The 18,537-nt window shown below is 43.2% G+C and overlaps 1 protein-coding gene across 5 annotated transcripts in view; it reads right to left on the bottom strand.

Annotated features, from left to right (window-relative positions):
- Window positions 1-17,797, bottom strand: part of NRG2 (neuregulin 2) — a 198,389-nt gene extending 180,592 nt beyond the window's left edge. For all 5 annotated transcript variants that reach the window (XM_025388795.1, XM_025388794.1, XM_025388792.1 and 2 more), the window contains exon 1: window positions 16,874-17,797. In XM_025388795.1, coding sequence (XP_025244580.1) covers window positions 16,874-17,567 — 694 coding nt within the window. In that variant the 5' untranslated portion in view covers window positions 17,568-17,797. The remainder of the gene's footprint in view (window positions 1-16,873) is intronic.
- Window positions 17,798-18,537: the final 740 nt, after the last annotated feature.

Below are 18,537 nucleotides of genomic sequence, written 5' to 3' on the forward strand. Positions count from 1 at the left end.
TTTTTTTTTTTTTGAGACGGAGTCTCGCTCTGTCGCCCAGGCTGGAGTACAGTGGCCGGATCTCAGCTCACTGCAAGCTCCGCCTCCCGGGTTTATGCCATTCTCCTGCCTCAGCCTCCCGAGTAGCTGGGACTACAGGCGCCCGCCACCTCGCCCGGCTAGTTTTTTGTATTTTTTTTTTTTTTTTTAGTAGAGACGGGGTTTCACCGTGTTAGCCAGGATGGTCTCGATCTCCTGTTTTAATCCCAAGATAAAATCCTGAGGTCACGCTCTTCAAGTCACCCAGCAGTTGTTAGTTAACTTAAATAAGGCACAAAAAGATAAAGAAGATACATCTTTTGCTGCAGCTCCATCTTGCACTCAGGAAGCTCACAGTTTGGAGGACCGCACACACACTTGCCCTCCTCCCCCATCTGACTATGCCAAGTGATAGACTACGCCTTTATATTTACAGAAGAGCAATGAACTGCTACAGAAACACAGGAGGCCATGATTCATTCTGACTGAGGGGATCACAAAAAGCTTTGAGGAGAAGTGGAATCTGAGCTAAGCCCAGAAGGAAGAGGAGGCAAGAAACTGACTGAGAAGAGGAAATGGAAAGGCATACTAAGCCAAGGAAACAGAATAAGCAAAAGCAGTAAAGGATACAAATGTAAAATTTGTTTGAAATTGTCAAGTAGATAATTTTAGCTATGGCAAAGAGTGAATGTGGAAGAGTGGACTAAGGATCACAGATAGGTGGGAGCCAAATTGTGGAAGGTCTTGCATGCCCTGTGAAGAAGTTTCTCTTTATGCCACAGGAAATAGGAAGCTATTGAAGATTTTTGGGTTGGGAAGAGATAATTACTCTGTTTTAGAAAGTGAATCCTAGCAATAGATAATAGAAGAGAACAGAGACACTGAAACTAGAGAATTCCATTTACAGCTACTAAGGCAGGCTAGGTGAGATATAAGTATCCCACTAGAAGCCAGGCACAGTGGCACATGGCTGTAGTCCCAGATACTTGGGAGGTTGAGGTGGGAGGATTGCTCAAGCCCAGGAGTTCCAAGCTGTAGTATGCTATTATCACACCTGTGAACAGCCACTGTACTCCAGCCTGGGCAACACAGTAAGATCTCATCTTTAAAAAAAAAGAAAAGAAAAGAAAGAAAATAAAAGTTCCAACTAGAGTATCATGAATGAAAAGAATTGGATTGGGGAGACTTTGCAGTAGTAAAAACTGTCATGACTTGTCAATGTCCTCTATACAGGGGATGAGAGTGAGAAAAGACTCAAAGATGATTTTGACATTTCTAACAGCTTGGAAGACTAGATAAATGCTGTTATTTAAGATAGGAGTGTCCTAAACATAACAGGGTATGGCAAGAAGATACTAAGCTCAGTTTGAGACTTTTTGAATTATATCTTTTGTTAAGACCTCGGAAAGATCAAAGGCAATGTCTCAAAGAATGTTTGAGACAAACAAAAGTCCTTTCGTGGGTCTTTTTTGTTTTTGTTTTTCAGACAGGGTTTCACTCTGTCCCCCAGCCTAGAGTGCAGTGGTGCAATCACAGCTCACTGCAGCCTCAACCTCCCAGACTCAAGTGATTCTCCTGCCTCAGCCTCCAAAGTAGCTGAGACAACAGGCATGCTCCACTATGCCTGGCTAATATTTAAAAAAAAAAAATTGTAGAGATGAGGTCTCCCTATGTTGCCCAAGCTGGTCTCAAACTCCTGGGTTCATGCAATTCACCTGCCTTGGCCTCCCAAGGTACTGGGACAACAGGCATGAGCCACTGCACCAGGCCTCCCCATAGATCTTAAGAATGTGCCTCACAGATCCTTTCTATTAAATAATAGGAATTCTACAAATCTTAAAGAGTATTATCCCACTGCAGCCTCAGAGGGAACTCAAAGTACAGAAGAGCTTATGTTAAGAAGATTTGTGGGTGTGGCTTTTGTCTAAGGCAGTAAACCCCAATAAGATTCACCGGAAAAACCACACACTTTTTAAAAGAAGCATATAGTAGTCCCCCCTTATCTATGGTTTCACTTTCCATGGTTTTATACAATAGGATATTTTGAGAGAGAGACCACATTCACATAACTTTTATTACAGTATATATTGTTATAATTGTTCTATTTTATTATTATGTGTTGTTGTTAATCTCTTACTGTGTCTAATTTATAAATTAAACTTTATCATATGCATGTATGTGTAGGAAAAACATAGTACGGATAAGGCCTAGTACTAGCTGCGGTTTCACACATCCCCTGGGGGTGGAACATATCCTGCATGGATGGAGGGGGCTATTACACCAGCGGGAACATCACCAGCTTGGATGAAAAGGGATATCTATAAGTAGGAAGCAGGCTGAGAAAACTGCTTAGCTGCAAACACGGGCTACATCTTATGGAAAAAGAGTAATTCAGAGGACAGAACCAGGAACCATAGGGTAGAACAACAAACAGTGAAGAACCATTCCCAGGCAATAAGACTGAGACCTACTCACATTCCAGGCTGGATTTCAAAACTGCTAGGGACTAGAGACTCATGTTTCCCTCCTTTCTAAATGGAATCATCTGCTGTAGATAGAAAATTAAAGAGACATGACAACTAAATGCGACGTAGGATTCTAGATTGGATCCTGGACCAGGAAAAGGCCATTAGTAAGACAATTGGCAAAATTTGAATAAGGCCTATAGATTAGCTTATAGTATTGCATCCATACTATTAATGTCCTGGTTTTGATCATTTTACATGTTGTGTCATTTGAGGAAGCTAGGCAAAGAGTATTTGGGAACTCTGTACTATTTTTGCAACTTTCTTGTATTATAATAAGTCTGAAATTATTTCAAAATCTAAAGAAAAAAATAAAAAGAGTCATTTTTAAATGTAAGTGTTACCAATTTTTTAAAACAGCATCTGTAGTAGTTATCCCAAATCTATCCCAGTGTTGTATTTGGTGTAGAGGATAGATAACTTGTCTCTTGAGTTCAGTCTTCAGATCAAGAGGAGCAGTACTCGAGTTGCTGTACTCATGGAACCGCATTGAGGAATCTCAAGTTTACACAGACCTGACTGAGACGATGAGACCCTGGCTTCTGAACCTGAGCCTAATGCCATAATAGATGAGACATTGACCAGGGGGCCGGGGGTAGGTTTTGGGTAGGGATGAGTATATTTTTCATGGGTGAGGAATATAAATAATTCATGCCAGAGGTCAAACTGTAATGTCCACAAATGCTTTGACCCTCCTTCCACCAAAAGGTGGTGTGTAATTCTCCTCCCCTTGAATCTGGTCAGGTCTTACTTAGTAACTCTCTTCTAATAAGTAGAATGTGGTGGATGTGATGCTATGTGACTTCTGAGGCTAGACCCTAAGAGACAATAGAGCTTTTACCTGGCCCTCCCTTGGGATGCTTATTCCTGGGCCTAGCCTTGGTACTGTGAGGAAACCCAGGCAAGGTCCTTGGTCCTCAGACCTGGCTACACTCCCAGATGAAAACCAGCCAGAATTATTTGCCTGACATGTCAGAGAAGAAACTTTGAAATGACCTTGTCGCAACAACTGTCTGACTGTTCAGCCACCATCTGACTAAAATACATGAAAGATACTAAACCTCCTAGCTGAGTCCCTCAATTCCCAGGACTGTGAGAGATTATAACAAATAACTGTTGCTGTGTTAAGCAACTCCATTTTGGGTGTTTTGCCATACCACAACTGATAACTGTCATAGGCAGGTAGAAACTGGGACTCAAAAAAATTAAGGGACTTTCCCCAAGTTTGCACAGTGAGTAAGGAACACAGTCAGGAACAGAGTCACATACCCATCTGAATCAAAAGTCATTCTCTTTCCACTAATGACAGACATGACAGTAATTGCAGCTAGTCTGCATTGAATGTTTTCTATAAGAAGGCACTGTTCTCTAAGCACTTAATGTGGAGTAACTCACCAAATCTTTATCACAATGCTATGAGGTAGGTATTACTGTGAGCCCCATAATGTAGCCGGGAAACCTGAGGCACAAAGAGGTTCATTAATTTTCCCCAGGTTATCCAGCTAGTAAGTCACAGAGTAAAGACTCGCCTTTAAAAGTCAGCTCCAGGCTGAGGCAGGAGAATTGCTTGAATCTGGAAGGCAGAGGTTGCAGTGAGCTGAGATCCTGCCACTGCACTCCAGCCTGGGTGACAAAGCAATGCTCTGTCTAAAAAAAAATGCTCCAGCGTGCAGTCATAACCATTCTGCTATGAACAGATGAAATCTTAAAATCAGATTTCATAAATTGAGAGAAGAACCAAGGACAACCCCTAAGGGACTGTACCCTCTACAAAGTGGTCGAAAGAAGACATGGTGATGGAATGACCTGAGAAGGAAGGGAGAGGGGAAAGAGGTGTGTCAGAAAACCAAACACTATGACAGCATTCCTGGAGGAACCCATGGCAGGATCCACAAACCAGCTTCATTTTTTAAGGCTGACTGGGTCAACTGCAAGCCAACCATAAGGTTCCTCTCCCAAAGCCACATTGTTAGTAGCAAACTCCTCCACAGAAAGTAATCTTTGAACCCTAGAATGGAGAGTTATGTCATTGGATTACTCCCTGAGTCATGTGGACAGAGCAGCACTATCGATCGCCCTTTTCTCCCTCTTATAATAAGAACACTCACTCCTACTCTGGAATGATTAGGCTGTTATTTAACTTCAGACATGAGGAAAGTAAACTGTTGTACTTAAAAAATATATATATGGTTCATGACCTTGACCCAATGAAGCCCATCAAACCCAATGGGACTCTTTACCAACTCAATGTTTTCTTTTAGACAGAGCTCCCTAGGATGCACTAGTTTTAGGTGTTCCCTTTACAGAACTAATCTAAAACCAATGCTTTTAACTTTTTTTACTTCTGTAAAACAAGTTCTGGACGTAAGGCAGACCATTCACCAGAGGCCCTGAGGCTGTAACACCACACAGGAGAAGTGCAGAGCCCACATTGTATGTGGGCATAGGTGAAGCAGGGGAAAGCCTGGCAGAGGTGAAAACAGCACTTCCAAGGGAACCAGTCTCAGCTCCAGCTCCCGTTTGCCCTCTCAGTTGACTGAGTGTAAACCATACACAGTGGAAACCTACTTATATAATTTACACAGTAAGAAACAAATACGGAAGGCTCCCTTCCAATCTGGGAGCCACCCATGTGCCTCCCTTCAACTTACAAATTAGATTCTTTCCAGCAGAAAGACCTTTCTCCTTTCTCTCAGAGGTGGTAGTGTCTGGCCCTGCCCAGATGGTAATACTACGTGGCTCTACATGGTGGGATTTTCTTAGCATTGGCCTGAATCACCTGGGCTGAGCTCTGGAGGTGCCATCTGAAAGGAATCTCTGTCAGTACTTGCCCAAGACAACTTAATGTATATGTTACTAAGACACCAGTGAATGTTACTAGCCTTTTTGGAGAAAGCATTCCTTTTGAAAATGAGACCTGGAATTATGGAAGATGACTTCTGGGAAAAAAAAAAAACAACAAAACTCCATGTTATGTCCAAAAGAATCCAACCTAAGGGAAACTTAGCCAGATTTACTGGATTTGGTTCCACCCTCATCCTATCCCAAGCTTGTGCCTACCTCCCCACTAGGTCTGTCAGACCTAAGGTCTAAGGAAGGGTTGGGAATTTTATACTAGAAATTTCTGGAAATTTTCCTGATTCTTGACAATGGGGGCTGAAGAATGGATGTTACATTCAGAGAAGAGCAATTCTATCAGCAGGCCTAAGTAGAAAGGAAGGAAGCCAGGTGGGATGAGGTGAGAGAGGTGAAGCCTCAGGTAAGAGAGGGTCAGAAGTAAAACCCATACAAACAGACTGTGAGAAAGAAACCAACCAACAGTAAGCAGTCAGACAGGCTATCTTTGGAAGTCTCAGAGTCCTTTAAAAGCAACTCTTCACTTACAGGCCTTGGATTCATCCTGTGACAACTGGATCCTGCCATGGTGTGAGACTCCTTTCTTTTTTAGAAAAAGTTTTTGTTTTCACTATTTTTCCCCTAAAATCAAATCAACCAATAACAATGCTAGAAAAGTTGCCCTGGATGCAGCCCTGCTGTTTTCTCTCATCCAGAGACAGAGATTCAGACATGACAGATCATCTGCTTAATCACTACCTGTTCCATCCTGACTGGTAAATAAACTCTCCTCTCTAAAGCCATACAAAGTTACTCCAGAAAAGAGGCATCAATGGGGCAGTGCTTAAGAAATCTATTGCTGGTCTAAGCAAGTGTGGCAAGGTGCTGTATTGAGATCATACCTATGGCCAAAGGCACCAGTGGAAGGGACTCAGAGACTCAAGGACGCTGAGTGCCACAGCCTTCTGCAAGGTGGTGTCCAACTTGGAGCTGGAGGAGAAGCCACACCCTACCCAATACTTCAGCCAAGCAGACATGGCAGAAAATGCCTCATTTCAAGGGAATGGTGAAAGAATGAACATGCCAAAGGAGAAACATTAGGAGAAAGCATTGGGCTCCCACCACCGCCCTTTCGAAATGAAAACCAGCGATCAAAGAACCAGTACTGGCCTCCAAAAGCCCCTAAATTGTCTACTAGGCAAAAAGGTGCTACTCCTAATTCGTGATCTCAGCTTACTACAAAAAAGGCACCCGGTCATACCTCTTACCTCTGAAGGTATTCAGCCTGAAGCATGAAGAGGCCAGATTAAGAGTGCATCTGGGCATTCCAGTGAGAGACCAGAATAAGGAATATCCAAAAAGCTCAGGTGGCAAGTGAAACTGGTAAATTTTGCAGAATGCCAACTAACCAAAACACAGAAAAAGAACACAAGCCAAAATGTTGACATACATGAGAAAAACTACCTACAGATAATTCTAAAACTCAACAAAAGAGGATAATTACTTGCAAGAAAATAAAGAAACTACGGACTACTGAGAAAAAAAAACAAAACAGAACTGAAACATGATCAGGAAGCAAAATTCCACCCTCACTGAAATGTCTGAAGGCACTTTCCATGGTTGTCCCTTAGCCTGGGCTGTCATTTGATGAATCTTGAAATGTGTCTAGGAAAAAAGTGGGCAGTAGAGAAAGCAAATGCTCCCACTGCTCCCCTTTTACTTGGCAATACCAGCAATCAAATATTAAAACTTCACCATATTTTAACTTACTGCCCCTAAAGATCTTACCACCAGGTAAACGAGATAAGATACTGGCCCATCAAAGGATAACTAGCAATGTATGGCATTAAATGATAAGTGTTATATAAATAATATAGGCCACAAATACTAAGACTTTCAGAATAAGAAAAAATAAAGACTACTTCTTGAGGTCAGGGGATTCATGGCCAGCCAAGGACCTGTGGGGTAATAATAACGAACAAATATTTAGAGGAAGAACCCCCAAATGCATTACTTTCTGTGTTTTCATTTTCTATAAACATAATGATAGCACTTAATAGAATTGTTATGGGTATTAAATGAGATAATGCATGTAAAATAATTGGCAGTCTTTGTCCTACAAACACTTAAAGAGTAAAGTTTCATACTTTCATCAGGTTTCACATATCAATTAATTATTTAAAATAAAAATAAAATCACACAAACTCAAAAAATGTCACCTGTTACATGATCACATCTCTATTCCTCTGACCTTGGGAAGCCACCAGATATATTACAACTCACTACAGAAACAGGAAAAGGAAAAGAGAAAGGATGAGTGTGAACCCATCCCCAACCCTGGAAACCCCAAATCAAAGCAGGATGAGTCAGGGACCCTATCTGAAAATAAGGAAGCTTTCAGCCATCTTCCAGGGACTTTCAGCAACTTCTCCTGACAACAGCAAAAATGTAAGATAAGACCTACTGAAGTCAAAGAGCAAAGCTGGCAGGACTCCAGAACTTGGTTCACCCCACTAGTATGATGGGAGTTTGAAAGAGACACTGTGGATTATGCGTCTTAGTCCTCCCGTTTGTGAAACAGAGAAAAACAATATCTCTCTGCAGCCTTCTCAAAAAATTGACCAACACATACCTATGAGCACATCAAGATCTGTAGGCTACTTGAGATCTCCACAGAAAGAGCATTCATATCCTGGGACTCACATGGGTGTCTCCACAATGAGACCACACACATAACCCATTCTCTTCTCACCACCACCTCCACCAGATCTAGCCCAATAACTCTCAAGTTGAAACAAATGGGGATATCTGGGTGAAAAGCATAGTTGTTCATAAAAATGTTTCCACTTGCCTGCCCCCGGTCTTCTTCTGGAACTTAATATTTTCATTTACCTAGTCTTCCTGCTCACTCTGGTTAATAATTAACATTTTTTGAGCAAATTATATGTTAATTATTTTACATGCATTATTACATTATACTTATAGCAATTCTATTAAGTGCTATCACTATCTTTATTTTACAGGAAACTAAGATGCAGAAAGTAACTTGCCCAATATCACCCAGCTGGAATATGCAAAAGATGGTTTCCTTTTTTTTTTTTTTTTTTTGAGACGGAGCCTCACTGTCACCCAGGAGTGAGTGCACTCAGCTGGAGTGCAGTGGTGCAATCTCAGCTCACTGCAACCTCTGCCTCCCAAGTTCAAGTGATTCTCCTACCTCAGCCTCCTGAGTAGCTGGGACTGCAGGCGTGTGGCACCACATCCAGCTAATTTTTTCTATTTTTAATACAGATGGGATTTCACCATGTTAGCCAGGATGGTCTCGATCTCCTGACCTCATGATCCACCTGCCTCGGCCTCCCAAAGTGCTGGGATTACAGGTGTGAGCCACCGCGCCCGGCCGCAAAAGATGGCATCTAAACCCAGGTCCATCTGACTGCAGAGCTCAAACTCTTAGTCATTACACTGTTTGGAGTAGACTTTTTTTTTTTTTTTGAAGGAAGGGCAGCTATTAAAAACTTTTAGCTGAAATCATACTTAATTGTGAACATCTGAATGTTTTCCTGCATGAATAGAAAAAAAATGTCTGCTCTTACCACTTCTATTCAACATTGTACTTTGGCAGTCCTAGGCAGTGTAATAAGACAAGAAAAAGAAACAAATGAGAAACAGATTAGAAAGGAAAAAATAAATATCTTTTTTTCATTGACAACACAATTATGTACATAGAAAATCCCAAGAAATATACAAAAAGAAAGTTGATAGAACAAATAAGTGAATGTATTCAGGTCACAACATACAAAGTCAATATATGAAACAAAACAAAACAATGATATTTCTACATACTACAATGAGTAACTGAAAAATGAAATTAAATTAATAACACCATTTATAATAACATGAATACAATGCCATAGGAAAAAAACACGAAACTTCCAGCTAAGTTTAACGAAATATGTGCAAGACCCATTCACTGAACTACAAAATGTTACCGAGTTACTTTTAACCTAAGCCTTCAAATACTACTTATATAATTAAGAATAATTCGTCAGCCTAGCATTCAAGACTGATTAAAATATCACCCTAGGCTGGGCGCAGTGGCTCACACCTGTAATCCCAGGACTTTGGGAGGTCAAAGGGGGAGGATCACTTGAGCTCAGGAGTTCAAGACCAGCCTGAGCAACATGACGAAACCCCATCTCTGCAAAGAAAGAAAGACAATATCACCCTAATCTACCACTCCAGGCTACTCATTTTCATTCCCCTTTCATTCTGGTTTTTTTTTTTTTTATTCCACAAACATCCCCCCTCTAATACTGAGAATGCTGCTCTTGCCGCATGAAATACATTTAATCAATTGATTCATCTCTATTCCCAAACTACTCTCACCTCAACTATCTCTGATTATTGGAAACCCTTCTCAAACTACTTCTCCAAGAAACGTTCTTTAATCTTCTAACCAGATATTATCTTTCTTTCCTTTTTGACTCTTCTCCTCCTCCCAAAAGCACTATGTTGGCATATCTTATAGTGTTTATCATATTCTAAGTTAAATTACTGTTATATGATTGTAAGCTCATTGGTGATGGCGACTGTATCTGATGCAGTTCCTCTAAAGTAACTTGTTCTTTACACAGAATATATATTTAAATACTTGTTGAAGCAAACATTTAAAAGACTGAATTAAAAGAAAGTTCTTTTTGTAATAAAACTTTTGGGATATCAAATTGCATCACTGTCACAATAGAATTCATGATGTCCTGACTTTTGCATGGGCTGGACCAGGTGTTTAGCCATTTTGTGACCTTTCTCTCATTCAATTCTGAGGAATGTTAATTCAGCCTGGCTTCTGTTAGTTGGATCAATATCAAGATCAAGACCAAGTAAAACATCCCAGCATAAAGGACAAAGACAGATCCTCAGTCTTTATATAACAGATCAGGGAAAGAAGGTGTAAGGGAGCCAATGTCCTCAGCACAGGGCAAGAAACTGTGAATGATAAACAGAACTGTGGATTCAGTTTCTGGTGAGAGAAAAAAAAAAGTAATCTGATCATCACATCTTGGAGGTCTGCATTGCTTGCAGAACACAGAAACTTTCTACAGTACCTGGGCCTCTGCTGCTCTAGAAACATCTGCAAGGGTAAATGAAATGTTAACCACCAGTCCTGTCCCACACTCAGGAGGCTAGCAGCACAATCTGGTCCTGAACAGAGGCATAGAGCAGAGCTGACAGGCTCCGGAAGTGTCAGGCCTCTGTCCCAGAGAAGGTCCCTGGAGATGGCTATTTGGATCTTACTGCATATACAAACTGGGAAGGGAATGTTACTGTAGAATGGAGCTCATATGCCACATTCTCCCAACTAGCCAGAGAAGGAAGGCTTTTTAACGTAATTTCATAATTATCAAAAACATTATAGCTGATTAGCAGCAATTAATCACACTCCATAAGTGTGAATTTGTCTTTTGACCCCAGACTGGCAAAAGCTCCCTAGCTCTTTGCCCGGGTACAGGATGTCCTTTCATGTCATCCTAATACCTTTTAATCATCCTCTATGTGTGCTTCAGTTCTTACAATCTGACATGGAGCTCTAGCTCAGCAAGATTCATCTGCATGTATTACTGTTTTTAAAGAAGTCTGCTTTAATTAAATATAAAAGTCATTGTTCGAACTTGTCATAATTTAGCACTTCTACCGATTAATTCATCTACTTTCCCTAGTTTCCTAAAGAATTCCCTGTATCATCTCTTGAAATTCATAAACTGGACTTATTTCTATGTACAAATTCCAAAAAGTAAGTGGGAGGAGAGGGTTAACTTGCTAGAAACAAGTAAGACAAAAATCCCCACACCATATACACCCATCCATCCAAACACAAAATTTGGGGGGAAATTTCTCTTACTTTTAGTGCAAATTATACTAACAACACTTCAGACCTTGCAAAGAAAGATCTAAGAACAAGTTGTTGAAAACTGCATTGGGGAAACTTCAATGATACTGATACCACCATTCCTTTCCCAAATTTTCAAAATTGCCAAATGCCACTAAGCAAACAGCGTTTAGAGGGTTAAGATTTCTGCTGTTTTGATATTTGCATATTTACTTTTTTCCTATGTATCCAAATGGCAATTCCCTGTTCCTCTGAAATTTTAATGCTATGTTCAAATCAGTTACCTTAAATGTACTTCAGAACAGTATTCAGGTAGCTAAATTCCCTGGAATTGTACTAGCTGTGCATGAATATGGTCCAAATCAAACTCTTCATTGACAACTGGGGACTCTGGCTTCTGAATGAAAATCAAAGCAATCATGCACTGTGGAGTTTTCTCTTTTTATCTGTGAAATCATGTGATCTCCCACATGGACGCTACTGTGAGATCACCAAGTGGGTGAAACAATAAGAATTGCTGTATGGGTTGAGATGCAGCCCTGAATCCCAGTGATAAAACTTTGGATCTCTCCTTTGAGCATCCCAATTAAGACTTATAAAATGTATTGTCATGGAAAACTTAATGGCAAAGTATCTGAAAAATAAGTTGGTATTTTCATTCCTGAGTCTTGAATTATATCTGTGAGGTAAGGTATTGAGAAGAAAGGATCCTTTAACTAGACACTTGAGATAGAGGACTCAGAGATCATTAGAACTAGGTAGATAAGATCTTGGGCCAGGTTAAGAAAATATGTACTACCTGGGAAGAATTTACCACAAAATTGACTTAATGGCAAAATTAACATTCTTCCTCTGTGGAAAGAAAATATAAGACTACTTTGGGCCGGGAGCGGTGGCTCACGCCTGTAATCCCAGCACTTTGGGAGGCCGAGGTGAGTAGATCACGATGTCAGGAGTTGGAGGCCAACCAGGCCAAGATGGTGAAATCCTGTCTCTACTAAAAATACAAAAATTAACCAGGCGCAGTGGCAGGTGCCTGTAATCCCAGCTACTCAGGAGGCTGAGGCAGGAGAATCGCTTGAACCAGGGAGGCAGAGGTTGCAGTGAGCCAAGAATGTACCACTGCACTCTAGCCTGGGTGACAGAGCAAGACTCCATCTAAAAAAAAAAAAAGACTACTTTGAAAAACATTGTGTTTTTAGAGAAACACACACTTCAAGAATAAATTATTCTTGAATATTTTACCACAGAGCCTTAAACCTGGGTAGTTGAGAACGGGGGTTAAGAAGGAAACTTTTCTTCATATATTTTTATGTATTTTCTGAATTTTGAGCCATATAAGTGTGTTACAGCTCCAAAAATATAAATATAATTTTGTAAAGAAAAAAACTAATTGATATTAGAAAAATAAAATTAAAATTCCTTAGATAAAAGAGGATGGTAAAGGGGAAACACATTTGCTTTGATTAGGGGCCGAGAGGAAGTTAGTCACCTGATTGTTAATACACCACCATCCCTAGCTCCCAAACTGTTTGTTGATTCAAACCATGGTTGTTTTATTTTTGTTTAAATTTGGGGGTGGGCAAGTAGTAATCTACTTTCCAAAAGAAAAAAAATAAGAGGGTCTTTTCCAGCAAGATCTTTATTCTCCACCGCTCAAATCCCATTAACACTAATCAGCACAATGATTAAGCACATTGTGGTTAAGTACTCTAGTTGATAATGATTCTTTTGGAAGAAAGGTTCCCATAGCGACAGGTAAAGGCTATCATCAAACTCAGCTTTTCAGCACAGGACTTGATGTCACAGGTCAGAGAGTTAAGATTGTTTTAGTATTAATCTGGAGGCTTTCTTTAACTTCACTTGACTTTACCCATTCAAATGACACTGATGGAGAGTCCTTCTATAAACCAGGCAAAGTACGAAACACTGGGGGGCAGGAGAGCTCAGAGAAAGAAGACCTCAGAGATAAGCTATTGTTCCTGCCCCAAGAATTGCAGTCTGCCAAGGAAAGCAGCCACTGCAAGAAATAATGACTTTAGGGTGGTAATTCAATCCTTAAATCTGCAACCATGCCTCTAGTCCTCATCACTAGGACCGGTCAGTTTCTAATCTAGTTTCACTTTCCCATCTTCAAGCTGCAGCACAGCTGGGTTTCCAGCTGGCTAGGGAAGAAAAGATTCTTTAAATAAACAGCATTTTAAAAATATGTAGTCGCTTTTGCTATACTGAATTTTGTGAACCACCTTTCTCTAATATGTGAATCTGGGTGCCACATTAATTTAAAACTATCCTAAAGAATGTAAAATTCTCCAGGAATACACCTTTCCTTGTTTAATAACAAAGTACACTATACACTGGAAAACCGCTAATCAGGAAATCCCAAAGAAAGAAATGATCTTTATTTTTTATGCTATTTACTGCATCTATTCAATAAGGAAACTGCTTAAAAATATGAATATAAGAAAACAACAAGATAGGGTGTAATTATACCAAAATATATGCAACCATCTTTTAAAATGCAGGACTATTTGCAGAACAGGAGGCTTTTATAACATTGTACAGAGTTGCTAATCCCTGCAAGGTCTTTCTAACTCTTTTTCCTTGCCTTTCCACAGAAGGTACAGAAAACACCTCCCTCCATACATGCAATCTTCTAAGAAATGCAAAGATTTTACTCAACTCTATCACCAGCTGTACTCTTTCTGGATAAATGATACCCATTAGATATGTAAAAATACCACTCTGGCAGGTCTTGCTATTCCAGCAAGACCCCTGTCTACCTTTCCCCACCTTATATTACAGACTTCAGGTCAACATTTCAGGTTGGAAATGAGCCATTTACGAGGACTGATAAGAAGAGGTCCAGTGTGACCTCCCGCATTGATGCTCCTGAGGCCAATTTTTAAACACAATATTATCCCTCCATATGGTGCCCCCCGCCCCCCCAAAAAAAAACCCCACAAGCTTTGTAGATGACCTCCCAGGGAACCACACCTCTCAGAACCTACACACACTCAGACCCGAAACTAGCTAAACAAAGCAACAATGCAACCTCAGTTGCTTAATATAACGGCCACGACGACAGTTTCCAAGTGCCAGTTTCCCTATTTTGCAATGGGCAAATCTGCTCCAAGGAGAAAATGTTCCCAATGACCCTGTGGCCCAGAGGGCTTTCTTTAGAATAGAAAACAGAAAATGAATTTGTTAGTTATTTCCTGCTAAGCACAAGGACAGTGTTGTGGTTAGTTAGGATGATTTTGTTTCCTTATTTAATATACCATTACCAGTACATGTTTTCTTTAACCACACAGCAGAAAATAAGAAAATGCAGTTTATGCTCTTCTGCTATATTATCACCAATTCCACAAGTCTCACAAATAGGTACTTTTAATTTCTAATCCCCTTATATAAGGCTCCCCAAAATAGTACCTATTTATACACTTTCCTTTGAATATCAATTCAAAGCAATTTTTTGCATTCTAAAATGTTTACTGCCATACACATTCCTGATCCTTGATAATTTGTGATATGTGAGGGCCCTTCCTTTACCAGTGATTGCAGTTCTAAATGTATCTTTTTAAGAACTGTACTACACATGCTATTTTGATAATATGAGATGATCATAATCTCGAAACAGACCATGTTTCTGACCCTCAAATCTTTCATGATTTCTGCATTCAACTGTTAAGCTATTAAATGCTCACTAGAACAAACAATGTGTAATTGATGAGGCATATTGTGTTGGGGGAAGGAGAAAGTAGAAGGAGGGAGACGAGGGAGCAGAGAAGCCAGTTACTCTATGGGGTTGTCTGACAAAGACCATCAAGTCCTCAGCAGCCCAGACTAGGGATTATGTGGAGATATACACCGTGCAAATGCAGGAGCAACTCACCAACAACCAAACAGAAGCTGTCCTTGAACAAGGTTCAATAAATATTTTTACTATCTATTTTCCACTGTATAATACTGTTTCACAGCTCCCCAAGGGATCTCAGATAAAATACTCAATAGAATAAAAAACTAGAAATTCTTAGCTGGTCTCTGCTTGTCATCATAAAACATTTCAGAACATAAAACTAATATTAAAAAGCAGTCGACGATATTCCTAAGGATAATGTCAGGGTGATAAATGGCTGTTATCCCCCAAAGTTTTCCCCTTCTTATTAAGACATTGCCAAGATTCTTCTCATTAAAGTGATCACAGTTTAACACAGTTAGTGCCTAGATATACTCCCATAAGTAAACTCCTAAAATTTGCCTCCTGAAGGGAGTGGGGGAGGAAAGCTTCCAAAAGTCATAGGTATTGATCTAGAAAGATGAGGGCAGCAAAACTTACTATAAGCTGTTACACATATTTTGCTACTCAAACAAAGCCTGTCTACACTACCTAGAATCAGTTGGTAAACTGGCAAACATACCAATTTCTATGAGAGTACAGGACATCTATCATAATTCAGCGATTACACAGTCCAGCAAGTCATACCACATGCCAACAAATTCAGCTTTAGTTGGGACAAAAAGAAACCCCAACGTGAATAAGCACGAGACGGGCTTACACCAAATGCTCCAGTGTGGGTCGATTTGATCTGAAATAGCTTACTAAGAAGTAAGTACTGGATTCAGGGACAAGAAGAAAAAGCTCTTAGACTGACATTTCTTTGACTTTTGACATGGGAGACTTCCATTCCCAGCTGCAGAGATCTACAGATTTCGGTGTTTTGTTTCTAATCACCTGCATTCCTGTGCAGCATCCAACATCATGAAGATGAAAGATGCAGTCAAATACATCTGGCGAGTAAGACGTTAGAGCTGAACTTAAAGCATTCAACAGAAGTAAGTTACTCTCTTTCATCATCATCGCAATCAACAGACCTTGTAATATCCCCCAGAAACAGCTATTACAAAAAAAAAAAAAAAAAAGAGGTGACTGCTCGCTAGTCTTAAGAAAAAGATGGGCTACCTGCTTAGCAAAAACAGACAATCACGATGGAGAAAAAAATTGGAGCCACATGGAGGACGGAAAACAGTAGCAGAAAAAGTCCAACTCTGCCTGCGCCAGCGGTGTGGATGAGCAGAGCAACCAGCCCAGGAGAGGAAGGAGGGGGCGGGGGCGATCATTCCCTAGGAGAACTTGTAAGCGGAGGCCTTCACAGCCTGGGAGTCTGCCCAGCTGCTCCTGCAGACCCTGCCAGCCTGGGCACGGCAGGCCCGCGGGAGCAGAGCGGGCAAGGCCTCCGAGGGTCACTCCTGACACTGAGCCTCAGGCCAGCACCGCCAGGACCTCTCCGTTTTTCCTTCCGCTACTGGGCTATGATGGCAGCTTTCCAGCCCCACATGCCATACATCAGCCGCAGATCCCCGCTGGCACAGGCCAGCGCCTCCCTCCGCCCCCCGCCCCTGGCACACTTTGAGCCTGATCCTCCTTCTCTTCAACCCCAACCCCCTCACCCACCCGTGCCAGGCGCCCTGCCCAGGGGCGGCCCCACCCCCAGCGCCCGGACTTTGCCAGGCCCGGGCACCTGCAGCACCTCCCCGCCCCACCCCCATTCTCCACCACCTCGCCCCTCCCCCCTTTCTCCAGCAAAGGGAGGGGGCGACTCACCGCAGTCAGTGCACAGGATCTTGCCCACCTCTTTCTTGAGATTTTTGCCGTTGGTGTCGAGGGGGGCAAAGGCCGTCTTAAAGACTAAGGGCTGTTCCGTGGGCTCCAGGAAAAAGATGTAGCGCTGGTTCCTTTCGAGCGGCGCACAGGAGCCCACGCTGATCACCTGCTCGCGCTGCAGCCCCCCGCTCCGGAGCGGCCACTTGTCCAGCACCTTTACCAGCGCTACCCGACCCGAGGCGGGCGGCTCTCGGGTGCTGTTGGAGCTGGAGCCGCCGGCTGGGGCCAGCCCCTGTACCTTGCCCTCCACCACCACGGGTGCCTTGTACGCCTGGTCCTGCACCGACTTGAGGCTGGGCGAGTAGCAGGCGAGCGACACACCGAAGAGCAGCATGGAGAAGCCGGGGGCCGGGTCGCGCCTCATGCCGCCGGCGGCTGCGGCTCGCGAACGGGCGGCGGCTCTCCGGGCTGCGGAGCTGCGGGGCTGCGGCTGTTGCTGCGGCCGCGGCTCTGGGGGCGCAGCGGGACGAGAGATGCTGCTGTTGTTGCTGCTGCTCCTGCTGCTGCCGCCGCTCTCGCTGCTGCTGCTGCTGCTCCTCTCGCTGCTGCTGCTGCTGCTGCTGTCGCTGTAGCTGCTGCACCGACCCTTCTCCAGTGGCGGCGGCGGCAGCGCTGAGCAGCAAACCTGCCGCATCTGGCCAGGCCATTTGGGGGGCTCCGCCGCTCAGCCGCCGCCGCCTTGGGAGGGGAAACAGAGCCCGCTGGAAAACCGGAAACAGCGTAACGTTAGCGCCTCTTAGCCCTCCACCGGCAGCCCGGGGAGGTGGCCCAGCTAGGGCAGGGAGCAGGCGGCAAGCGGGCCGCGATGCGCAGCGCGGCGCAGCGCAGCGCTCCCACCCTGTGCGCCAGGACCTGGAGGAGGATGCGGAGGATGGGACGCCCGCCCACTTGCTCTCTCGCGCCCCCTCTGCCCCCGGACTGAGTGGGGAGCGCGGCTTCTGCAGGGGAAGCTTGGGACTGCACTGCTTTAGTGCCCGCCTTCAGCCCGCAGGGGCGAGGGTGGAATCGTGCCACCCTTTGCTCTCGGGATTTATCGGTATGACAGTAGGGGTGGTGCGTGAGGAGAAGGCGGAGAAGAGATAACGGGCTCCTGACACCATCCTATGAACGTGGGAATGGGACGCAGGGCGTGCCCCCTGCCTTTGGCCGGCAGCTGTAGGAGCCAGAGAGGTTGCCATGGCCAGGGTGGCCGGCCAGCCTCTCGCCTCTTGGGCTGTCCTCTTTCCTAGGAGGACCCTGGAGCCCAGCCCCTAAATGATACCACGTGCTCGGTCCTGCCACCGCCTGGTGAGAGCTGGATATTCGACTTGAGGTGGGGGAGGATCCCAGCCCCGTCATTATGGAAAGAGTTGAGCTACAAGGTGTCTTGTCTCAGCATTGAGGACACCGAAGTGGTGGCTGAGAAAGGGTCCAGTCCCCAACACTCTGGCCTTTCTTCAGCAGCCACGTGGGGATCTGGCTGAGCACTGTACAACCTAATCTTTTAAAAATCTGCTAAGAGAGGTCGGGGGGCTTCTTGGGAGCCAATAGAGAGCCAGAGCCTGTCAGGGCCAGAGGCTGCTCCATAAAAAAGGTTTGTTTTGTTTTGTTTTGTTTTTCCAAGG

Source organism: Theropithecus gelada, chromosome 6, assembly GCF_003255815.1.
Source record: "Theropithecus gelada isolate Dixy chromosome 6, Tgel_1.0, whole genome shotgun sequence".
In the NCBI taxonomy this organism is placed as follows: domain Eukaryota; kingdom Metazoa; phylum Chordata; class Mammalia; order Primates; family Cercopithecidae; genus Theropithecus; species Theropithecus gelada.